Genomic DNA, 24,628 nt, shown 5'->3' with positions numbered 1-24,628 from the left:
ATGTGAATGTGTGAATGTGCACGCGTCGGCGAGCGCGGGTGCGTGCGCCCGCAGTATGTTTCAGACGGGTCTTTGCTTTGGTTGACAGCGCTGCTGCAACATTCATAACAGCCTGGGAAAATGTAATGAGGTAAAGTGTCACAACATCTCACATCGCTCTGCTAGCCTTCAGTTCTGACAGCCTGACTCTGCTCACCGACGCTGTGTGTGTGTGTGTGTGTGTGTGTGTGTGTGTGTGTGTGTGTGTGTGGCTCCTTCCTGAGTGTCTGTTTATATTTTGTGTGGGAGAGGGCCAGTGGCCAGGAAAAAGAAGCCAGGGACAGAAGAAGCCAAAGCAAGCTGCCACCGTGCCACCAGTATCATACAGCCTCACTCCCTATTTCTGGCCTCCTCACAGAAGGGGAGAGAAATAACAGGAGATGCAGGATAGATCCTCACCATTTGTATAGATGCCCTTCTTTTTTTTAAACTTTCCCTTCCATTCTCCTCATGTCTCTTCCTCCTCAGTCATTTCCTTCCCTCGCTGCTTTCCATACTTGTTTTTCATTAGTCACCTCCGAGTCTCCTCACCTTCTATTTTCTCTCCCTCCCTCTGGAGATCTCTAAATGGCAAGTTTATCCTCCTTTGCCCCGTGGGTCTTACCAGGCTAATTTCCTTTGAGTCGGGAGGGTTTACAGGTGTCCCTTCCGGGCTCCTGGTGTTAGCAGAGGCGCCGTCCCTCTGGGCCGTGTGGGGTTTGGCCTGTTCGCTGACAACTTTATCTGCCTGAGACACCCCGGGTGTGATCATTAACACACCTCACCTCAGCTTAAAGGAGCTACATGACTCACTCTTAAAATGGATTCACGTTTCTCGACTTCCTTCTCACCTCTTTCATTTTGCCCATCTTCCATCGGCCTTCCTCCTTTCCTTCCTTCCTTTGCTGTATTTCACCCAATCCACCCACCCTCAGGATCTGTTGCTTTCTCCATCGCTCTCTTCCTCCTTTCCTTCCATTTATCTGTTCATCTTTCCATCCTCACTCTTCTCCTTCCTCCCCTCCTTCCTCCCTCGCTTCCTTCTCTCTTGGTCCTTACTTGTGTGAGCGTACACACTTAAAAAATACAATAACTCTACTCTTAAAGTAGAGCAGTTCCCAGGAGGGGTGAATGACAGGCTATTCTCTTCCTCCTGTCGCTATTTCTGACATACTTAAAGAGGAAATAGTAGAGTGAAATTATCTATTTTTTCCTTAGTGCTGTCAGAATCAATTAATCACTGACAGTGAAATTATACGAGGATGTGTTTCTGAGTGGAGGGAGCTCTGATGTTCAAGCTTTAAATCTATATCTGAAAAGAATTGGCTCATGAAGCAAACAAACCGTCTCTGGTTAACCTTAAAGAAGAATTATTTACTATTTTTCAGCTACTTTGTGTCTGACAGTCAGTCATACTCAGGCCTGGTCAAGGACTTTATCCTCTCAATCATCTTTCTTCTGTCTCTTTCTCTTTCATGCTTTCTTGCTCCATCGCTCTTTGTCTCATTCTTGCCTGTCTATTTTTTTTTTTTTAAATCTCTGGCTTGCTGCCATGGAGATAAGAAAAAACCCTTTGTACTGTTGAGCTAGGTCACTACAGTGTGTACACTATGTTTGAATACATGTACAGACTGTATGCGTGTGGTTATACATCACATCCAAGTATAGAACGATGACGACTATCCAGCACACCCTGTTCTGAAATAGGATGTTCCAGGCTTAAGACTTGATTTATAGTCAGTACATATGATTTTTCTGACCAATATTGCAATTGTGATTTGAATTGCAATTATTTACTATCAATCAGGCCTTTGTTTGTGGACTACATAGTGTTAGCCAATTTAAGTTTTTTCTACATGAATTCAGTGAGTAAAAGAAATGACTAGATATTACTGGCATATTTGACAGTTATTAATATTCAAATAAAATCATGACATTCAAAAGTGATAAATGAATTAATAAACACTGCCTTGGCTACTTAGTTGGTTATGATAATAATGATAAACTGCTGGTGAGTCAAGTCTAGCAACGTTTTGACACTTACTGCTGAAATCTCTGCACGGTAGCAGCCTAAGCTAACGCTAGCTAACATTAGCGTCACAGACTGCCAGAAAAGACTCCTACCCAGTTCTGAATCCTCAGATAGGTTTAAAATTCAGAGCTTTTAACCTTAACCTTAACCTTAACCTTAAAAGGTTAACTGGTAGAATATGACAGCTCTGTGCCCAAACTGTCTATTCTTTACACTTGTTGGCTATCACGCTAATTGCTAGCACCAGCTCTGAAATGTTGTTTACGCACGCAAAGACAATTCTGTTGGTCTTTTATAAACAGGGTCAACATAAATGAGTGGGGTTTCTTCTTCCACAAAGCCATGTTTGACCAAAACACATGCAATAAATCACCAGACAACCGCTAAAATTTGTTTTTTATCGCTTGGCCAACTCGTGGAATTAACGGCACCAGTAACCTTTTTCAAAGCGAACGTTTTGGTATATCACAAAAAGTGAAAACAGAGAGCACTAAAAATGACTGCATTAGCATTAGCTGAGCTAATGCTAATAGCTGAGCTAATGCTGCTAATATTGCATGCTGACTCACTGCCATGGCTTACTGGGACACCTAATGGAACAGAGCCATCGTTAATGAATGTGTTTCACCTGAGCTTTGAACTGTGTCATGATAATGTCTTCCAGGAGCAGGCATGGGTTGGGCAGAATGAGTTCCCTCAGCGAAGTCTGGCTCACATTTCCACATCAGGAGAGGCACTCGGCTCCAGGCTTGCTTAGATTTAAGATTCATCATGAGCCGATTTTTTTTCAATTATTTTCAGTTGTGCATTTTTCACGTCAGCTATCAAGTAGTCTTCTTCTTCACTGCCTTTGTTGGCGCATTGCTACACTTGCAGGCGCATCACCACCACAAACTGTCAGTCAGTGGTATAGCGTGAAACAGATGGTGGGACATGAATCGTGTTGAATCGCGTGCATGATATGAACAAAACATGAACCTGTTTGTACTCTATAGTGCTACTAGTGGTCACCTTTAAAGGTGAGGGGTCATTGAATGAATGTAGTCTTCGAAGGACCACCTGAGTGAGAAGACAGATGTGCTTATTGCTTCATGAGTATGTGTTCATGTTTTTTTATGTCTGTGTGCACTCGCATATGGGAATCATAATGTGATGCATATTAGTTTGTATCCCGGTGTGCATGTGTTTGTGTGTTTGTATGTGTGTTCTGTTGTATTAGTGCTTCTGGAATGTAAAACCGACTTCCCCGTCTTCATGAGAAATCAATTTGTCCCACGTTCCACGTCGCCAACCTTTACATGCTTCGCTTCCTCCTACAGCTGTCACCCAGACTATATAGAGTCATTGCCTCCATCCACCCAGCACAACACACATTCAAACACACACACACACACACACACGCTGAGATAAACCCAATACATATCAGGCACAGGCATGCATATTCATTCACTGCGCCCAACACTTCAATTGACAAGTAAATTACAAAGAAGAGCAGTAAAGATGAGGCAACTCAAGATGGCAAATGTGTCAATGTGTGTACATGGGAGAGTGGAAATGTGTGTGTGTGTGTGTGTGTGTGCGTGCGCGCGCCTGTGCATGTGTGTGAGTGCTGGAGAGAGGGAGAGTGACAAGGAGATAAAGAGAGAAGTGAGTCCTGGCAACTTGGCCAGCAGCTCATTAATCTGCAGGTGTGTTTATACCAAAGAGATACACATGCAGCGCACATAAAGCGCACACACACACACAAACACACACATGCACATGCACATACACACACGCACACACACAAAGAGCCCTGCAGCTCATTGTCATTCAACTGTGCAGCCAGTACGTCCTTTGTTTCTCATTGTCCTGAGGAGTTTGGAGAGGGAGGAGTGTCCACGCTGATTGAAAACGGGAAAATTATGCTATTTTAGAATGAATAGAGTTTAACAGCAAACTGGTACACACCTGCAGGTGCTTGAGGTTGTATTTGTGTGTGGTTGTATCTGTGTGCTTCGTGCGTCTGTGTTTGTTGCTGAATATTTGTGTCAGATAGTGACTGCATTCATGTGTTTTGACCAGTTTTGTGTGTGTGTGTGTGTGTGTGTGTGTGTGTGTGTGTGTCTCGTTATGTGCACGACTGCTTTTGTGTGCGCCGGTGTCTCTGTATCGCTGCCTGAGTCAGCGGCAGGCTGAGCAGCTCCAATCAGGCGCTCCTGGTGGTGTTGGCATGACTCGGGCAAGAGTTCGGGTGGTGGCGGTGGTGGGGGAGGGAACAGCCAATCGTGATGCTGATTGAGGAATCCAGTGGCGTGGATGAATTAATGAGGCATGTCGATACAGGCTGAGCCAGCCAATCATAGCCCTTTAAGAGCTCCTCAGCTGCCAGCAAACTGTGACAAACTGCTGGTCATCAATCACACAAAAGACACGTACGCGCTGTCGCATCCAGCCTCATGCAAGGTTCATCCCAGACATTGTGCTGAATTGTACGTTGTTATATGACTGTCAGGCTGCTTTAGTTGTTTGGAAAAACATTTTTCAGCACATACTTTTATCTCTTTTATTACTTCTGAGTGGTTACATGGAGCATATGAGCGTTTTTGTAGCGCTGACCGGAGGTTATTACTGGCTGCAGATGGGAAGAAAATCTGTCACATGCATCCTTTTTGGCATGTTGCATCATGATTTGAAGCATGGGAGCTCTGTCATTGGATGCTTATTTGTAACATTAAGGATATCTTGTGCTTTCAGTGCTCCACCTGTTGAATGGCATTTTGCACTCTGACTTTGGGTGCGATGGGCTGCATGTACAGGAATAATTCAGTAGTTTGGGAAACATGCTTGTTTGCTTTCCTCCCAAGAGTCAGATGAGAAGATCAATATCGTTCATGTCTGTATAGCAGCCGATGAGCTCATCTTAGCATAAAGACTGGCAATGTGCTATTTCTTGGCTACTTCATGGGAGTCACTGCTTAAGAGGAGAATCCAGAAGAGCTTAGCACCTAGCCAAGAAATAGTCCCGTACAAAACTACAGGTTGGCATTTTTATACTTTCTTTTTTGTCTGGATTAAAATAAATGAGATAAAACATGCACAAGTAGTGATCTTTAGAGGTGCTGAGAGGCAGATTTTGTTTCCTTTGGACGGAGCAAAACTGGTTGTTTCCCTCGTTTCCGGTGTTAATGCTAAGCTAAGTGGCAGCTGACAGTAGCTTTATACGGTATTTACCGTACAGCCATGAGAGTGGTATCGACCATGTCGTTTATCTGTAGTCAAGAACGCAAACAAGCATATTTCCCAAAACTATTCCTTTAAGCCACCTGTTGAAATACGTTTTCAGTTTTTTTTCTACAGAATTTGCACTTTGCTTTATCTGCACATATTCTAAAAAGTGTTTTGGACACACAGCTGTCACAGCAGTGAGTAATTGGAATTAACTACTATAGATGAAACTGATCCAATTATAATACTAAAAAAATATTTTTGTGATGGTTTCATGATGGTGTTATTGAGTTATAAAGGAGGCATCTTTGTTTCAGTGCAGTCTTCAGTACACAAACACAAAGGAGCACACTCACGCTTATACAACAGTGGTGAAAATGCCAGTTTCCTGGACATATTTTGCTGGGAGTTAACACCAGAATCTCCATTTTCCAGGATTCGACCCTTGTATGTTGGTCTGTGCTGTACCTTATGTGAGCAATCAAATTGCTCATCATTACATGAATCATCCTTTCTCTAACGGTGCACCCTTTCACCCCTCGGCCAGCACTGGATGTTACATCGCAGGAAAAGCAGAAGCCAAGAAATAGTAGTAAAACTTCACAACTTATTGACCCAACCACTACAACTTTGGAGGATTTGGAGCCAAACACATAAATCCATTCCATCATTAATGAATGAGTGAATGGGATGTCCTGAGGGGAGCGGCATGGCAGCACCGGCCCTTTCCATCTGTCTTCTCCTACATACCCTTACAACTCACTCAGAATCTATCTATCTGCAGCGTTCTTCCTTTCCTTCTTCCTCCTGGTTATAACTCAGCTTTACGCACACAATACCTACAGCTTTAAGCATGCCAATTGCACTTTCTGCCTCAGTTCTCCTCAAATCACCAGATTTTCTCATCTCCTGACAAATATCTCAGCTGCCCGTGTGTATCTACAATAAAACACCCATTATCCGTAGCCACAGCCTGTCCCCCTCCGCCATCCTCTTTGACCTCATCGCTCAGATCTGTGGACACACCGATAAGGTGGGTTAGAGGCCGGTGATATTAATAGCCTCAACCTCATGAATCTTTCAAGCTCAATCATAAGAGCTCATGTGAAAGGAGTGGGTCTCAGAGGATGAATTAGTTAATACAGAAGCCCAGAGGGGGTGTTTCTCTTGGCCTCTTTAAACATGAGTTATGCATTAGCTCTTCATATAGTCTTGAGCACATATTGGCTAAGACTGGCCCAAACAGGTGTGTGGGAGTGTGTGTGTGGGAGGCCAGAACTGTGTGAGAAGAAGAGAGTCATATTAAAAAAAAAAAAAAAGGAGAATGTATTTTGTGCACACCCCTGTGAGCGTATTTGGCAATTCGAGTATGCAGGTGAGTGAGCGTGTGAGCTTGAATAAGTTTCATTTTATGCATGAGTACAGAGACATTTCTGTATGAATAATTGCATTGGCCTTTGACAGGGAAATACAGAGCAAGAGAAAGAGATGGAAGCATGGAGCCAGAGAAAGGAAGGGGGGGGGGGTTAGGGGTTGCGGGGGAGTGAGGAAGTATGGCAGGAAATGAAATGTGTTATTTGGGAGAAATGCTGGGTTACAGTCTTGTTTTCACCCCAAATCTCTGCACTGCAGAGCAATTTCAATACAGCGATATACTGTGGGTCTTGGCAAAGAGCAACATGCTGGAGGGAGAGGGGAGGCAGGGAGATAGACTGAACAGGAGAGAGGAAGAAAAATGAAGAGTGATAGAAGGGGACATGGGAAATTATTAGCGAAAGATTAATAAAAGAGGAGAGTGAGAAGATGGGGGTGCGAAAGAGTGGCAAACAGGGGTGAGGATATGAAGATGTGGTCACAGGAATAAATGTTACGAAAGGAAAAGTCACATTTGATAAAAAAAAAAAGTGCAGTGCAGCGATGGAGGAGAGAGAGGAAGGAAGTGGGAGCAAAAACTCAGATCTAATCACCATGATTGGAAATGAGGCCAGAGTGTGTGGGGAAGTGCGAAATAATTTGAAAAAAAAAAAAAAAGAAGAGCATCAGGTGCGCTTCCTGTCGAGCAGAAAACCAACTCGAGGACATTGCTGTGTGCACAGATAGAGGATGTTGCTATTCAATTTATTTTGCTGAAATTGACCTGGGAGTTCTTCAAACCACCTGTGAGTCTGACCGAATGTTACTGTAGTTTGTCGGATGGCGACAGGAAGACGTAGGCGTGTGTGTGCCTTTTTCACAGGTAGTGTGTTACTGTATGGCCACCTGCACTCTGGCTGTTGGAGAAATTAAAACGCTGATACGGGAGGGAGAAGCGAGGCAACCTCTTGGCCATATTGTTGAGACTCTGCTGAAGCTGCAGCTGCAACTGCCGCCTCCTCTAATTCTGCATTCAAACGATGGAGGAGGGACGCGGGTCGTCGGAATCGTGTGTAATCAGAGCAATTTCCTCCTTTTAAGAGGATAATTTTCCGTCTTGACCTCACAACACATTCTGCATTTAAATCCCAGAAAGCACGTCTATCATCTATTAGTTTACATTCTGCCACGAGAAGCCATGAGGAAAACACTGCACTTATGAGTCCGTCTCTGGTTAATCCAGATGCACACGACTGTCTTGCAGCTTGAAAATCATTTATCCGCCTGCTCTCGTTCTCTCTCCTGACTGACAGACTGCCTGATGGGCTGATTGAGGTCTTTCTGAAGAGCAAACAGCAGTCGACCAGAAATAATTTCCCTAACTCCCGCTCCGGTTAGAATCACAGTGATTTGTTGACCTGCGTTCAGCGATAGACTGCGACAGGTTAATGCGTTTCCTTCACAACAAACCACATCTGAGCTAAACAGAAATAGCTGCTGCTGTCAAAGAGAATGAGATTTTATTTTCAAGACGCACTAAGGGGAAAAAAAGTCTGACACAATATAAATGTAAAACAAGGATGTATCTTAACCTTAATACAAATCACTCAGTAGTGGCGACCTCATCACCCTATTTGTGGGTTCTTGAATCTCAATAAACTAAAAACTGTACTTACAATCCCATTTTATACCTGTTGTAAGGTAATAAAAGGAAATGTGTGGGTATAAAGAAAGCCCCATTCAAGAAAAGCTCCTTATTAGCTAAATTGACATGTCAAAGTCAAACTGAATTCGCAGCTAAATGGAATTCAGCCAACGTTAATTTTATTGTGAGAGAGGGTTATATTTTCAAGTTAAGTTATTTCACAGCACAACACTGTTTTTTAGGCTGCTGCGATACATGCGTAGTTTCAGCAAGCAAAGTTTCGAGTGTGGAAACTGTGGAAACAGGAGAGAAATCCATAATTTGTTTTGATTACACACAGTCAGTGCTATTTCCTAATGTTTACATGCTATGTGCTCTTGCATACTGAACTGCCTGTTTGATCTGAGTTATTTTGTTGAATGCACAAGATCTGCAGAATATTTTGGAAGATGCATCACACGTTTTGAGCAATACTTTGGCTGTGCTGCGCAGCTTGACTGATCTTCAGTCCACTTACAGGCTCTGCACACCCACAGCGGTGATTTCAATTAGTCTGACTGATTAGACTTCTGCTCAGGTTGAGGTTGGGTGGAACCATGCTGGGAATTACTACTACTACTACTACTACTACTAGTAATGGTGGAGTTGTAAGTTGTCCTATCATAACAGCTTCAATAAAACAGTAAACAGAACAGTGAAACAGATGTCAGTCAAGCACAGTCTGTGATTTGCCGCACAGTCGTGAGTAAAGGTATAACCAGGCAAAGTTGATTTCTCAGCTGTCACTGCTGAAGAGCTTATCTCTGCTAACCTGCCTTTTAGTGTAAACACAAGAAGGATTAGAGACTGAATTATTTTTCCTATTTCATCTGGACATAATCAGAATCAGAGGATTTGTTATCTTTATCTATATATCTGTATAGCTGTGGGGAAGGAAAATCTAAATCATTATTGTGTCAACACATGTCCATCAGACTGACAGGCTGTGTTGTGCCACATTAATCACTTCTTCTGCTGCAGGACCCAGGCTGAACCAGTCCTGATGGTCAATGGAATACTACAACTCATGGCTTCGATTTTTAACAGGGGTGTTACACATTATTGTCCGTGTGTCTCAACTGACGGCCCTGAATCAATTAAGATTAAGTCAGGAATACAGATGAAGAGAAGGACTTTCTGAAGATGAAGATCTTCAATGCTAACACTGAAATGGCCACAGCTTCTACTTCTCTCTCTCCCCCAAACTCATAAATATTAACTACGGACCCACAGTAGAAACGCAAGCCATCAATAATGCAGCTCCCCAAAATGCTTCTTCCCAAATAATTGCAGCTACAAGCCAAGTCCTGGAGACATCCTCTTGTAGCTGTGGTGCTACTGCCTCATTTTGCCTAAATAATCCTTTCACATGGAGGGCAGAGGCAGTGCAGGGGATAGTGGTTTATATGCCTCTCCTGCTGAAATGTGTGAAATACATCACAGAAATTAAAGCATCATTGGGCTAAAAAAAATTTCATAATAACCTTTCAATATAGTGTTAAATGGTCTGAGAGGAAACTAGATTTCTGCACCTCCTCTTGGCTCTGTTTTCAGGCTTTTGAAAATGTAGCCTGTGATGGAGAACTTTGGCCAATCACAGGCTAGAGAGATGGCCGTCCTATTGGCTGTCCGACAAATGCAGATGTGTGTGCACATCCCTTCAGATGGTGAAAGCCTAGTCTTGCAGAGCCAGATCTCCGCAATTGTTTCTGGAGACAGTGAGGGTGAAAGCCTGATGATTCAATGGCGGAAAAATCCTCCTTCGCCTACAGAGTGTGAACACATCCCGGCTCCACACGCAGCTTGGAGCTCATTATATTCGATGCTGTGGCGCTTGTATTGACAAGTGGAAAAGAGGCGTGATGATGAACAGTGGGGAATAACTTTTGAGGGTGGACAGTGGTGTGTTTGTGTATTGTGTGTGAGCTAGTACTCTCATCCCGCTGTTAGATGGCATCGCAGCTGCCTCTGAAGCCTGCGGCGCTCTGTCCCGGGGCCACGAAGTACTGGAGCGCGTTGCGGTGAGAGGGACCTTGGCGTTTGCGGGGCTCATGGCGTGGAGAGCGGCCCTACGGACATGATGTTTCGCAGGGCAGTCGACTCCTTCTGTTGCCGTTTGAACTTGCTGGTTTGGTGAAGGGACTTCGCGGAGTGATGGGGGGCAGCAGAGAGAGAGGCAGACGGTTTTTGGGCGTTGTGTACGTTCAGTTGTTGCCCACTGCAGCTTTAAGGCACACTTTTCTGATGGCCTCCTCCTCTAAAGCAGCACTGTGTCAACTTGGAATAATTGTGGTCAAGCATTTGCTGTTACAGGCAATTAACCTTTTTGCCTTTGCCCATAATTAATATCAAAAACATCAGATATGTAGCTGTTCAGCAACATGATCAACATCACAACACTTCAGTAACACTGGGAAAAGCAGTTAAACACTCCTGAGAAAAAGCCGAAGGATAAACATAGAGGTGCAGAAGGAATCTGTAAATAACAAATATTTTATGAATGTGCTGGATGTCATCATTTAATTCAATTGCTTCTAAAAAAAAACATTGACTTTGGTGTCATTCTATAACAAACCCAAACCAAATCGACTGCAAACAGCAAATCACTGCGAACTATACAATGTGTGGAATTCATGCTGTTAACATGCATTTGTCACAGATTATTGATCCAACACCAGATTGTTGATTGATCTCCGATGGTGTAAATGCAGAGGCACACCTAAATGCTGCATAATATGTACTTTTGGGTTTAAGCCTGAAGGTAATTGAGAATCAGTTACCCAGGACAATACGCCTCTCATGACCCCTGACCCCTGATCTATGACCTCTTTCCATGAGTAATGACCCTTAAAACCTCAGCTCAGACTGTTGTCTCTGTATGCATGAATCTGGAACACACTGATCTCGAGAAGTCAGACTAAGGCAAGATACAGCATGCTCTGTGGTCTTTTTTAATTCAGGAGGTTCAGGAAAAGGAATTCTGCTCGTCTGTCTAATAACCGTTTACATGATTCTTAAAGTGTTCCACTCGAATAAACAACAGTGCAGCTTCTGTACATAATCAAATATTTAGTGTGGTTTAACCTACGGCTCTTTGGCCAGGACCCAGGATCAATGTGCCACGCTGAACGCCGTCAACAACAACTTCAGACCAACTGTAATGTGTTAAAGCTCAATCGAACCCCGTGGGGTTCATGTTGCTGAATTTCTTCAAGTCTCTTTGATATTTTCTGCCAAATGCAATATCTGCTTCTTCTTCTTCTTCTTTTCTTTATTTTTCTGTCATCCCTCATCTGCAGTAGCATGTGCCGCTACTCCGGCACTTAAATCAGCTGCTCCACCCTTCACTGAGCTCATGGCTCCTTTGTGGCCCGTGTGTCCTTGCATGTCTCTCTCTCTCTCTCACACACACACACAAGCACACACACACCAAAAACACTGCATTTTCTGACAGCCACATTCTCCCATCAGACAGCTGAGTGGAACGATGAGCTGCATTCCATTCCTGGGGCAGAAGGTGAAAGCACACACACACACACGCACACACACAAACAGCTGAGCACATACGTACAGCACACATTCAGCAACCTCTGTCACAACTGGCTGACTTGCAGCATATGGATATTCCCTGTTCACTTTCAGTCGCCGAGCTTGATCTAAAGCTAGTGGAGCTGGCAGGAAAGCTCCTCTTGGCTTTGACTGCACTGAGATTGGATCCAGAGTCCGATTAACAAAGAAGGAAACAAAACCCACATGGGAAAACTCCCTGGTGTTTTCCTCCCGAATTCATTGCACAGTGGATTCCGTGTGGTAAACGCTATCCCAACATATGCCTGCGTCTCTCTCCCTTATGCCTGGGTGACACTGCAATCTGTCTGCAGTCGCTGACCTCTGAGGCTCCCCTGCTCGGCCCTGACCCGACAGTGACTCACCGATCTCGCAGCTCTCTCCAGAGAAGCCCTGAGGACAGTAGCAGCTATAGCCATCACCCTCTTGCAGGCAGCTCCCTCCGTGGAGACAGGGGTTGGTCTGGCATGGGTTATTCTCCACTGTAAAGACACACAGAGCAGGAGATGGAAGGAGGGGTTAACTGACAACTGTGTATTTATAATTCATTTTACAGAGAAAGAGCATTATGAAAGTGCTTTGACTGTTGACAAACTACGATGGGCAGTGAGCCAGAATTATGCCCCCCTCATTATCCTCACGGAGCCCAATCTCTCGCTGCTCTCTGACAGAGACAGAGGGAGAGTATGGCCAGACAGTACATAGACTCATCTCTGTCTCTATGACTTTCTACAAGGTAACGGATTGGCTGGTGTTGCGTCTGTCCTGCCCCTGTTTATCATGACTGATGCTCGCCAGGTGAAGGACAATGTGCTCAGTCGACCCCCTCCTGCCGTTTTCTCTCCTCCTCATCGCAGGTCCTCCTGATGAGCCAAGGTCCTCATAAATTAGCCGATCATCGCCCGCTCATGCACACCGGTGTGGGCACCTATTTTTATGGCACATTACAGCATTGCAGCGGAGGTAATAAACCCCATTTTATGTTGCCGGGCTATAACTCCATGCCTTTTCTTGGGAAATGTTTTGGTGGGTGAATGGTGGAGACTGAGGAAGATTAAGTCGTAATTATTGCTCTTATACTTTAGGATGGGACGGAGGGGGGAGGCAAATTTGACAAGGACGTTAAGAGCGCAGGGCAGGCGTCAGGATTTTTTATTCTGTGTGCAAAGGACTATAGGGAACTGGCTAGATTAACTGTCTTTTTATTATCCAATCCTGATAGGATTGCAGCCCCCTGACACAATCTGTCAGGCCATCTAATGCAGTGCATCTTCTCCATAATAACATCCAGACTCACTTAATGATGTATGAGCAGAGAGATACTGTGCAGAACGCAGAGTGCAGTTCCCCCGAAAGTCTGGGAATACTGTCATTTGTGTGTGTGAGTGTGTTTATGCATATGTGTATGTGTGTGTATTTCTGAGTGTTTGTCTGACCCTGACTCATTGCAGTCCGGTGATATATACAGTAACGTGTGTGTTCAATTTCCTGTGAAACAGGGAGATAGACTCCCACTGCTGCAGAGGGGCTGCTGTTCACACACTGGGCAGAGGAGATGATGGAAAGGCTGCCTTTGAATGCATAAAAGTGATTCGCTGAATAAGAAAAACCATTAGAGACAGACTCATTTCTTAAATCAACAGCGGGGAGGGGGAAAACAACACTGTACGTGCTTTGAAAACATACATTGCTTAAAGGTTAACGATGTACTGATGGAGATAGTAAAATGTGCAAGGGGTGAGCAGTGCATGATGCGTAAAATAAAAAAAAAACACAGGGGATGGTCAATGTGTGCGCCTGGTTGGGTCGAAAAATGTCAGGTAATGGAGGAGAGAGAATGGAGAAAAGAGGTGATGGAAGGCAGCCGTGTGAGTCATTATCCACCCATCCATCCATCCACCCACCCACCCATCCATCCATCCATCCATCCATCCATCCATCATGGGTCATCCTTCAACCATCAACTGCAGCAGAAATACATTATGAGAACTGTATTTTCACAGTCATTGAAAGATAAAGTAGTGTTGCGACAAGTCATGAAGCTACTGCTTTAGCTACGGTTGCCAATAGCATCTGGATAATGTAGCTACCATAATTCCAAAATCATGTAACATCTCTGGCAGCAAGCTAATTTTTCCACTACGTAGTGGCTGGCTAGCGTGACCAAATGCTACATCTGTATCAGTTTATGTTCCCCTTAACTTAAAGCTACAGTCAGCAATCAATTAATCAAACGCAAATTAAAAAAAGATAAAATCTGGTATATGTGGTTGTTGCAGGTCTGTAATAAGCCCAACTGATGACTGCATTCAACCGAGAAGAAATGATTTGATGGTTTACCTGCCTGACTACACACAATGCACCTGCCTACCTGGGCGCACTCTTTGCACTCATTGTGCATGACTGGAGTCTTCCACAAGGCTAGGCAGACATATTGCTAAAGCTAATGGCACAAGAACGGCAGAGAAAGTACAGCCACAATATCTTAATACTCACATGGTAGCATGACCGATTGAGTAACAACAACTACGTCTGTTGTGTTAGGTGTTTACTTACATGTGAATGAGACATGAGGTAGTTGGATACGGTGTGTGTGTGATTGTGTGTGTGTGGGGGAGGGCAGACTCCGACTATACCGGTCTGACTTCCTGCTCCATTCTGTTGACCTCCCACTGCAGCTGAGCTTAACCAGTCAGACTCCAAGAGCCAAAAAAATAACAGAGCCACATCTCCTCATGCACATTCACACCTCAATTATTTGCTGTAACAGTCATTTAATTCACTTAAAAACAGACAGAACCAAATTAATATTATTAACATTAATGAAACATTAGCTGGTTATTGTGTGAAGTCTGACAACCAGAATAAATTGCTTTGTACTGCAGTAAGTTAAACCACATTTCTTAATTAGATTGCTTTATTACATGTTTCAAGCAAGTGTAGTTTGCCTTAACTACGTTGAGGGAAGAGTAGCTCCACTATCAACAGATTATCAAGGTTTATTATCTATGTGATGCGACTTGTTAATTCGTGTTGTTGAAGCTTGCTCAAATGATTGGTTTGCTTTTGCAACTTTGTCATGACATGTTTATGTTCTCCATTGTGCCAGTGAATCAAGCAAGAGTGGCTCAAAGCACGTCACACACAGTAACTTCAGTGTTTTCATGAGGGGAAATAGGTGGAGCTGGGAGATTATCAGCCAGAGCCTCGATCTACTTCCACTACGCCTGTCCACAGCAACGCTTCAGGAAAATTAGGACAGATTTGGACAACGCTCCGTGTGGGTGACATACCCAAAGTGATACGTTTTTGGAGAATATGCTTTTCAATGCAGCTTTTGTATCACTTTTATATAAAAAAATGCTTACAGGAACTGCAGCCTGTCTAAAGCACTGTGAAATTCAGTGTCTTTGTTGAAAGATCAAGGTGACATTTTAGTGAGTTTGAAATAGTGTGTGCGTGTGTGTGTGTGTGTGTGTGTGTGTGATATAATATTATAATCATAAGATACTGTATATCATCCTGGAAATTAAAGCAGTAACTAAATCAAATCAGCTGAAAGGTTGCTAGCCAAGATTAAAAGAGTGACAGAAACACACTTAATTTTGGTTATTAATAGTTCATAGTTGGGGATTTAGTTTATTTTCTTCAACAAACTAGTTAAAATTGATAAAAGCTGAAAGAATATAGTTTGTTTGCAGACAATTGTTTTATTTTTTTATGTCTTATGTAGCCTCTACAGCAATGATGTCATGTGACTTTCCTTCCGACATGCAAAATGTCTGTTACAAAGGTCTATTACACAGAAATCATTAAACATGGCACAGCCTCTACAGCCATGCTAGTGTGGCTCTGTGAGGCTGTACTTAGGAACAGTGGTGTTTAGAGCTAAATACTAATTTACTACTCTAACATGCTCACAATGACAATGAGTTTAGTGTGTTGGCATGCTAACATTTGCTATTTAGCACTAAACAGAAAGCAGAGCTGAGGCTGACTGAAATCAGTCATTTGTTAGTATTCAGTCATTGGCAGTGGACACATTTACCTGATGACTGCACCAGATGAAAAGTCAAAGGATCACTAAAGATATTACAGGTCATCCTGAGTGGAAGAGTGTCTGAACCAGATTTCGCAGCAATCCATAAAATATGTTGCTGAGACATTCAGTCACAAGTGTCAACCTCGTCTCCTCGGGAGACCATGATTGTCTGTGCTGTGAATGTCAACACGCTACATGGTTTAAAACAATATGATTCTGTTTCTTCTAATCATGATGCTCAGCCAGACAGGCAATAAGAAAATCATACTGGTGGTGTATGACACAAAAATGAGATGTGAGATGTATTAATCCACTAATAGCTCACTACCTAATACGTCCCAGTCCTTTGCAATGCGACTGCTCAGTGTTAAAAGTTACAGGTGTCAGTGAATGATGTATCCTCAGAAGTTAAAGATGCACTCATCACTATGTACTAATCTCCCTCCGACGGAAATAATGATCTGATGTTAAAAAATTCCCCCAATATAAGCACCAAAGGTCAGTCTGGTCACATCAAAAGCAAAAATCAGATATGCTGAGGTAAAGATCAAACTGCCTGAGGCAAGAGTTCACTGAAAATAAGACTAAAATATACATAATTATATTGATTTTTTTCAAAATACCATTATATATGTTTTATAAATGCTTACATTTGAGTTGAGAACATCTCACATCATTCCTGTGTGCTCTCCAAACCCATCTCTATGCATTTAAATGCCTGAGTCACATTAGTACTGCCAAAGATAAGTCTGCCATCTGAGTATCTCTACATGCTGTTGATGTATTATATCTCAGCCCCATAAACGAATCGCCACTCACGGCCCAGGTGAACATGTATGCTCTGCATTGCAAAAGGCAGTGATGAAGACAGTGTAACTGACAGCTGAGGACCGGGTCATCAAGTAACTTCAGCGTGGATGACTTTAGTAGCCAAATGGTGAACTTCTCATGCCCATTCTCCCAGTCAATCACGTTACAGAGGCTCTGGCTTGTCCTGCTATCTGCATTAATTCTGCACAGGATTTTCTTTGCCATGGTGCAAAATGAGAGTGACATATCTAAAAAAGAAATCCATAAGCTCCTTAGGATTTAAGTGGATGGCATCAGCAACTCATAGGAAAAAGTTAGAGCAAAGCAAGTGTGTGACAACTGTTTATTCGTGTGTGTGGGCATGCATGTGTTTAATGCCTTAAAATCCTGAACAGTGCATTCCTATTGGTCCATTTTACGCCACAAAAGAAACAATTTATTGATACTATTTGTCCAGTTCCAGCAAAATTGCCTTAATAATGAGATGAAAGGACTTTTCCTCAGCTTAAATCTACCAGCACTGATAAATGGTGGCTGTGCTGTCTGTGGCAATGCAGACTGAGAGCTGAGCTGTAGCAGAAGAGGACATTGATCCAATCTGCAGACAATTAGTAACGACTTATTACACACAAATGAGAGCGCGTTCTTCACCATCTGTCCGCAAACAGTAGCCTGCAGTGTTAGCGGTGACATCACATGTACAGTGCACAGAAATGAGACAGCAGTTCGGGATCTTGTGGCTACGACATCATCTCAGTCCACAGAAATGTTCTGCATGAACGGACGAACGCACATGGAGTCAGCCATGTAACAGGTGACTGAAAGTGAGACGTGACGGGTTTAGTGGGTAAACATTAATTTCTCCAGATGACATTTTGCGGATTTCATAATTAGAAATGTGCATGTGTGTGCAAATGTGAAACTAGAAATTAAATATGCAAGTGAAAAACAAATTAAAAAAAAGCATGAGAGAGAGAGAGAGAGAGAGAGAGAGAGAGAAACAGGAAGAAGAGAGAGAAAGGGGCCCTGGTGTACAGGAAAGAGGGAGGGAGAGGATACAAATTAAAATTTAGCATAGAGATGCACAAGTATGAGCGAGAGAGATGGACTGAGAATGAGAGAGAGAGAGGACAACGTCAGCTAGGGAGGGACAGAAAGTCACAAAGGGAGCTATCATACATTTCCTCCTCTCTTAATGCTCGCTGCTAGCTTATGATTAATTACACACTGGTCTTAAAATAGGTCGCCTCCTCCATTCCAACTGTGCGTCTTTCTTTTTCTGTGTGAAAGACAGAAAGGAAAAGACAGAAAGAGAGGAAGAGAAAGTCCGAGGGAGAGGAGGGGAGAAATAGACCCATGAAGATGGGCAGATACAACGAAAGAGGGAGGACTTACATGGTCTCAGCTTCCAGGTCAGAGCTTTGCAGTCATCCTCACAGAAAAGATAATGTAAAGTCTTCTTCCCTCACACTGAGCAGATACTGCAACATCTCTCCAGTCCTGTGCTGACTTTCCTGAAATATGTTCCACTGTGTGACATTTCACTGCTCTATGGGGTCATCTTAAGTTTTTTCTAAGCCTCTCAGGAGAGAGATTATCTTAACGTCGTGGCATATTTGGGAAGCTACTCCCTGATGACAACTCATACATGCACCCAGGATTTAGAATGGACCATAAAAGAGGATTGCGATAAGGGAAATGTCTTGCGTCCTGTGAAGTCTGAAGCTGAGCGGTTAGCAAATTCAACATAATGGAAGCCTGCAGAAAAGCTTGTGCTGACAGAAACACTGAACTTTGCACGAATAAAAGTGCAACACACACATACGCAAAGCAAAACTGCACACACATGCACTTACATTTACTGTATGTACACCTGCTTATCACCTGCCGCGTTGCTGTGCTTGGACTCACTGAACCTTGTAATAGCTTGCTGAGACAGAGATCATGCCTCTGCCTGTTCAAGTGTTCCCCATCTATGAGCGTGATAAGCCATCACCTGGGCCCGGCAAGAGCTGCCCCGTTAAAATTTAATGCTACAGTACATCCCTAAAAGGTACTGAGGCACACAGAGCAGTTAGAGCCGTATGGATGGCTGTGCCAAACTGCAAAGTACAGGCTTAAAATGCGGTCGTTTCCGTCATCACTGTGATGGCTCGGTAGGTCTTTAGCGTGAAATATTCATGTTGTCACTTGCATGGTTGCTAAAGTGAACATGTGTTTTGTGCGTTTAGTGATGATACTGAGCAAAAAAAAAAGACATCTATAATACATTCGTGTAAGTGGCTTTGTCAGTGCTGGATGTCACGCCAGGTCCAGCTACACATCCACAGCAGGAATACATTAAGACTTTTCTGGACATAATTCAGTTATTTCACACGTGCCGGTTACGTTGGTGTCGTGCTCACCAAAGCGCACGCTGGAACCTGGAAACAGAACCACGTTGCTACAGCGAAGGCAGACAAGACAAGAAATCAATGGTGAGATGATCGATCACACATGCTGTGACACAGTTTACACAGATTGTCTTAACCACACGATCATTCATTCGGCAAGTGTGATCAGGTCACAGCTGAACCAGGAAGTTGTTCCATAAACTGTTGTTTACAACAGACAGATTGGGTAAAATTTTACCCTCTTGTTGTCTGAAGGAGCTTATTTTTTTCAGCTTCATTGGACAGCTGATTGTAAGGAAAATGAAGGAAGAGTGAGATGGTGCGTCATGCAACAAAGGTTCATGGCTGGAATCGAACCATTAACCATTCGGCTACCAGTGCACCCCAATGTTGGTGCACATGTTTCTTGTTTGACTTCTTTTTATCAATGTCACCATGTTCCCAGATCTCAGCAGGAAGTACAACTATACTATTAAACATATGAGTTATAGCCACATCTACGAAAGTAAGAGCCAGTTTCTATAAAACTATAGAGCTTAAGTGAACAATAGAAGTGTGTCACAACAGGAATTGTTCCATGAAGACAATTATACGCATCTGGAGCTTCATCCAGGCAAAGTGTAGCTTACAATTATGTGCAATGACTGTTTGGCTGAAGTCTGCTGAGTCATCTGTATGAGTCCAAGTTTCCATCTCTCCCCTGACAGGATGGACAGAGGCAGACAGACTCACAGGTAGGAATATGATCCATGTATCAACGTATCCCCAGACAGGCAAGTCACTCACTGCGGATGAGCTACAATTACTGCCACGGCAAGCTGAATACACACCGGGGATATATGAAACCTATTTCTGCTGAAATATAGATAACATCTCTCTCTGGCACAAAGATGCAGACCCCACTGCAGTCTCAGATTACCTCAGAGTGATTGATTTACAGAGGTGAGCTACATGAGGGCAGAGAGGGACAGCAAGGAGGTGGCGGCGGAAAGAAGAGGAGATGTAGAGGAGGCAGAGGTTACGTTTACTTGTTGGTGGAGCTGCTCTGGTTTGGTGCCGGTGATGTCAGCGCCCCAGCAGTCAGTCTGCAGAGTCAGGCAATTTAATGTGTGCAGAGGCTGACAGGCTGCAGTGTGGAGCATTACACCGCATTCTTCGGCCCTACAGTCCATGAGGTCATACACACAACGTGGAGGGTCAGCGCCGCCCGCCTCTTTGAAACCAAGCCTCTTCCTCTACCTTTTAACCCACTGCACCACCTGTCAGTTCAAACTGGTGGTGTGCAAGACGAATCTGAAGGGTCACGAGATGATTAATAGAAAAAACAGGAAAGACATGTTCTGCCACACAAAATTATTCTTTAGCTATTTATTTCTAATATTTGCTTTAACAAGTCAAAGATATAGTGATTTTAACACTTTCAAGCCTCTTATCAGTGACTTAAATTAACAATTTGAGGTTAGAAAGAAAGTCACTGTTTGTTGAGAGGATACAAAATAGACATTGCTTTATTCTAAAGGGTCACAAGCCAAAAGGGAGAACCACTGGTCCAAAACGTGGGAAAACAACTCCAATTCCAATCAGGTATAAACTAACGGTGCCATAAATACACCGTCTTTCATTGCATGTCACACTGTGCATGATGGGTCTAATAAATCCTGGTTGAAGTTTGCACAATGTGAAGGGGCCTTGCAGAACATGTGTGTAGTGATGGCTCTGGACACGTTGGTTGGAAAGGCCACAAAACTACTTCACTATTAGCCAAGTGGTAACACAGTATAAAGTCAGCTGTTGTAAAGAAAAACAATGAAATACTCTATTGATCTCCGCGCCACAGAAAGATCAGAGCACCTGGTCAGCTCCTGAGCTGGCAGGAAGTCAAGGACAACTGACAACTTAGATACTTGCTGAATCGAGGCTTGAACCCAGCTCGATCACTTGAAAGGCTGCCACCCTTTGAGAGTGTGCTCATATCTTAGAGGGGAAGGTTGTAGATGGAGCAGGTGTAGCGATGTGATTATTGTGCCCGGCCTGAGCAGAGCAGCCTCTGACAAACTAGGATTGATGAGCACTGCAGGGGAGGGAGCAGCTATTTCTGTCTGTCTGACCACATGCGGTGCCCTGCGTCTGGCTTCATATACGGTAGACCACCTTTGTGTGTGTGTGTGTGTGAGAGAGAGTGTGTCCAGGGGTGAAAACAAACAACACTGGATGCAGGCTGTAATGTCAAGCATCCCACATGTAGTCCATTACAGTTGTGCATTAATTATTACTGAGCACGCTGAAAGTTGCAATCAACACTGGATTACTCAAATGACTAAGACTATCTTGCCAATATATTAACTTATCCCAAGTTATTATTTATTTACATATTGCTATTATCAGTTTACAGTCTTATGTTTATGGTGTAAATCAACCCTGCAGGTGTAGATGACATTAAAGAGATGCTAGTCTAATAATGCTTTCACTAAAAATATACAAAAATACAAAAATAAAAAATCCACATAGACAATTTTAGAGCAAAGTTTTTCACTTTTCACATAGAGTACTTTTCATTTTCAGCTTCACCTCTTTTCAACTGCATAAAATGTTTTCCTCCTCTGTACACAAGCAAACACATACACACACAGAGACATGCAAGCACACACACACTATGAAAAAGCATGAAACTTGCAATTAGCTACAGTGCCAGAAGCCTGAGACAGCAGAAAGCAGCCGATGCGCTCTGAGTGAGCACCTCGAGAACCCAGCGTCACACTGAATCAGCCTGGAGAGGACCAGGGAGGAGCAACATGCCAGCAATTCAATACAACCCGCTGCAGCGAGCCTGCACGGCGAGACTGATGAAGAAATTGAGGGTCTATTGTTACAAGAGTGGCACTTGTAGCGTCTCCGTCCGTCCTAAATAAATTGCATTATCTGGGCTGTCAGAGTGGCAGGAAAATAATCCATCCAGGCTTATCATCACAGACACATTCGATCCACCTTGATTTCCTAACCCTCTTCTCTTCAATGTGTCTTTTCGCTCATTTTTAGGGGTTTGTGAAATGAGAATATTGAATCCGCCTCATTCCCCTTTTTCTAAAGTTAACCCGCGATATTCTATATGCAAAAAAACGGCTGCAGCAGTTAATGTCATGAATTATTCATATCTGACTTACATGATGACGGAGGAGAACACGTATTGTTACGCATCAAGTGAAATGAACATGCATGTATGAATGATTAACATGCCTTCTAGTCTACACACTGATGAAGGCTCAGTTGCTCTTACAGGTACAATTAGACCAGTACACATGTACAGTACTTGTGATTCTCATGGTGGTGCAAGAAACACAATGACAAATGACCTTGAAATGCACTTTGCCCATCAGTATGGTATCTGCATGGTGAGAAAGTGGGAGGTGAGGTGCAGCAGATGAGAGCTACATGCAAATCAAGTAGCGCAAGCAGACGTGTCGCATCTGTGTGTCACTGTTGCTAATTTTAAAATAACAGCTTATGCGACAAAACGGGAGATGAAATGTGCATTGCATAGTCACCCTGAACAATGGACATAAACACTGTGATTAGATACTCTGCAACCATCCTTTACAACTGTTATCTATTATTCCCTCCACTGCTTGTGGGTGTATGAAAGCTCCCACTCAGTTGATCAGCTGAAGGCAGCAGGACAGACGTGCATCTGCAGTTTCTACTTTTCAATTGTCATGTCAAATTCCACAATGACCCACCGCGGTTACCTTGATAAAATCACACACAACCAACACCAGGCTGCTGCAAAACAACCACACAAGAATCTGAAGCCTGTGTGTACATCAGATTAGCGCGTCATGGCGCGTAGTATATATATGTGTGTCTTGGAAGTCTGCAGCTCACAGAAAAGAACACTATCCCCTGTTTGGAAAAGCTGATTTGCACTCTGAGCACTCTCTGAGCCATTTTCATCCCACTGTGATTGGCACAGCCGCTTAAAAGGGATGAGAGCAATGATGTGATTGGCTGAGAAGACAATGATTAATCAGAACCAAACCTTCCTATTTATATTCGACGTCTCCCAAATCTCTTGCTCATATTGGGCTGCACGAATATGAACGAAAATAACAAATATACCCCTGACACACCTTCACTGATCTTGCACACGGGACAGAGCATGTTGTGTGTTGTACTTTGTTGAAAATATGCTTTTACAAAAGAGGCCTACATCAGAAAGCAACATGCACACACACACACAGATACAGACAGATTGGGGATCTCATACTCTCTTTCCTGCATGTTTGTATTCCACTGTGGTTACTATCAAGAAGTTGTTCTGACAGCAGGGCAACACTATTAGGAGAAGCAAGCTGTGGGCAGGAGGATTTGCCTGGAGACCTGTTTAAAACTCAACAAAAAAGAACTACTTTGCATGACCTCACAGTGCCTCTGCAAGCAGAAACTCTGAAAACAAGCCTGCGTCCCAAAATTCCTCCAAGCTACCATTTGCAATTTGCTAACATATCTTTTCTCTTTATGGCTCACCAGATTGTATAATTTACAGCTTTCTAACACCCCCATCATTTAAGAAACCTTCCTCCTCTTGAGACCCATCATCTTTTTCCCCCCCGTCTGAGTCCTTCCCCGCCGGGACAGATCTGTGGGTGTGTCTGACAAGCCCTACATGAAGAGACCCCTCAACCCGTCCACCCGCTGTGGGCTGGCTGCTGCGTGATGCGTTGTGACTGACGCTGGGAGCCAAACACCGCTGCCACTGCTCCAGTCTGCCTTCAGCTCCGGCGAGGGTGAGAGGGAGTGAAGTCAGTCAGGCAATCTGGCAGCTCGAAAAAAAACCCCAGCTGGGTGCACTCATCCTCTCCGCTGCCACTCCTCTGTAGCTAGAAAATGCCTCAATTTGAAATCATATATTTCACTGTTAACCTTGATGGCAGGTGGCTCCATTTTCGACGGCGTGCGCCTGAATGTGTGACTGGCTGAGTCGCTGATGGATACATGTGTCTGACTGCAAATGGAGAATGAAAATGTGAGAGTAGCGTCTCAGGGACGATGCTATTTAAACTTGTTGGGTGTGCTACAGGCATAACAGATCCTCTATTTCCTCTGTGTCTGCCGAACAGTTTCACATCCTAATATATATATATATACATTGTATATCTCCAGATCCTTCTCGTTTAGAGGTAATCAAAGCAACATTTTGGCGCAGAGAGAAACCGATCTGAAAAACAACATAGCTGTGTGCTGCTAGTTTGTCTCCATTCTTTGTCCTCTTAGAGGACAGACCTGTTGGGTAGAGATAGAGAGGTGAAATATTCTTTCAATAAAAGGAAGCAGATTCCTGACGTCTGATCTGATAGCGCCTGAATGCTCCATTGTAAACGTTACCCAGATAACCCAAGCAGGTTAGTCTCTCACTGCCCTGCACAGCCACACAATGAGTCCACACAGAGGATTATATGCCTTCTGACAGCACCCTGCCAAGCCCTCTGTCTCCATCCATCCATCCCACCGTTTCCCAATTGGTGGCA

The 24,628-nt window shown here is 43.6% G+C and overlaps 1 protein-coding gene across 1 annotated transcript in view; it reads right to left on the bottom strand.

The window, feature by feature from the left end:
• Window positions 1-24,628, bottom strand: part of ncanb (neurocan b) — a 102,442-nt gene that overhangs the window by 40,881 nt on the left and 36,933 nt on the right. The window contains exon 11 of the mRNA XM_041935386.1: window positions 12,227-12,343. Within this exon, the coding sequence (XP_041791320.1) occupies window positions 12,227-12,343 (117 nt within the window). The remainder of the gene's footprint in view (window positions 1-12,226; window positions 12,344-24,628) is intronic.

This window comes from Chelmon rostratus, chromosome 4 (genome assembly GCF_017976325.1).
Source record: "Chelmon rostratus isolate fCheRos1 chromosome 4, fCheRos1.pri, whole genome shotgun sequence".
In the NCBI taxonomy this organism is placed as follows: Eukaryota; Metazoa; Chordata; class Actinopteri; order Chaetodontiformes; family Chaetodontidae; genus Chelmon; species Chelmon rostratus.
Note: the sequence above shows the minus strand (reverse complement) of the source record. Positions and strands in the feature narration are given on the sequence as shown.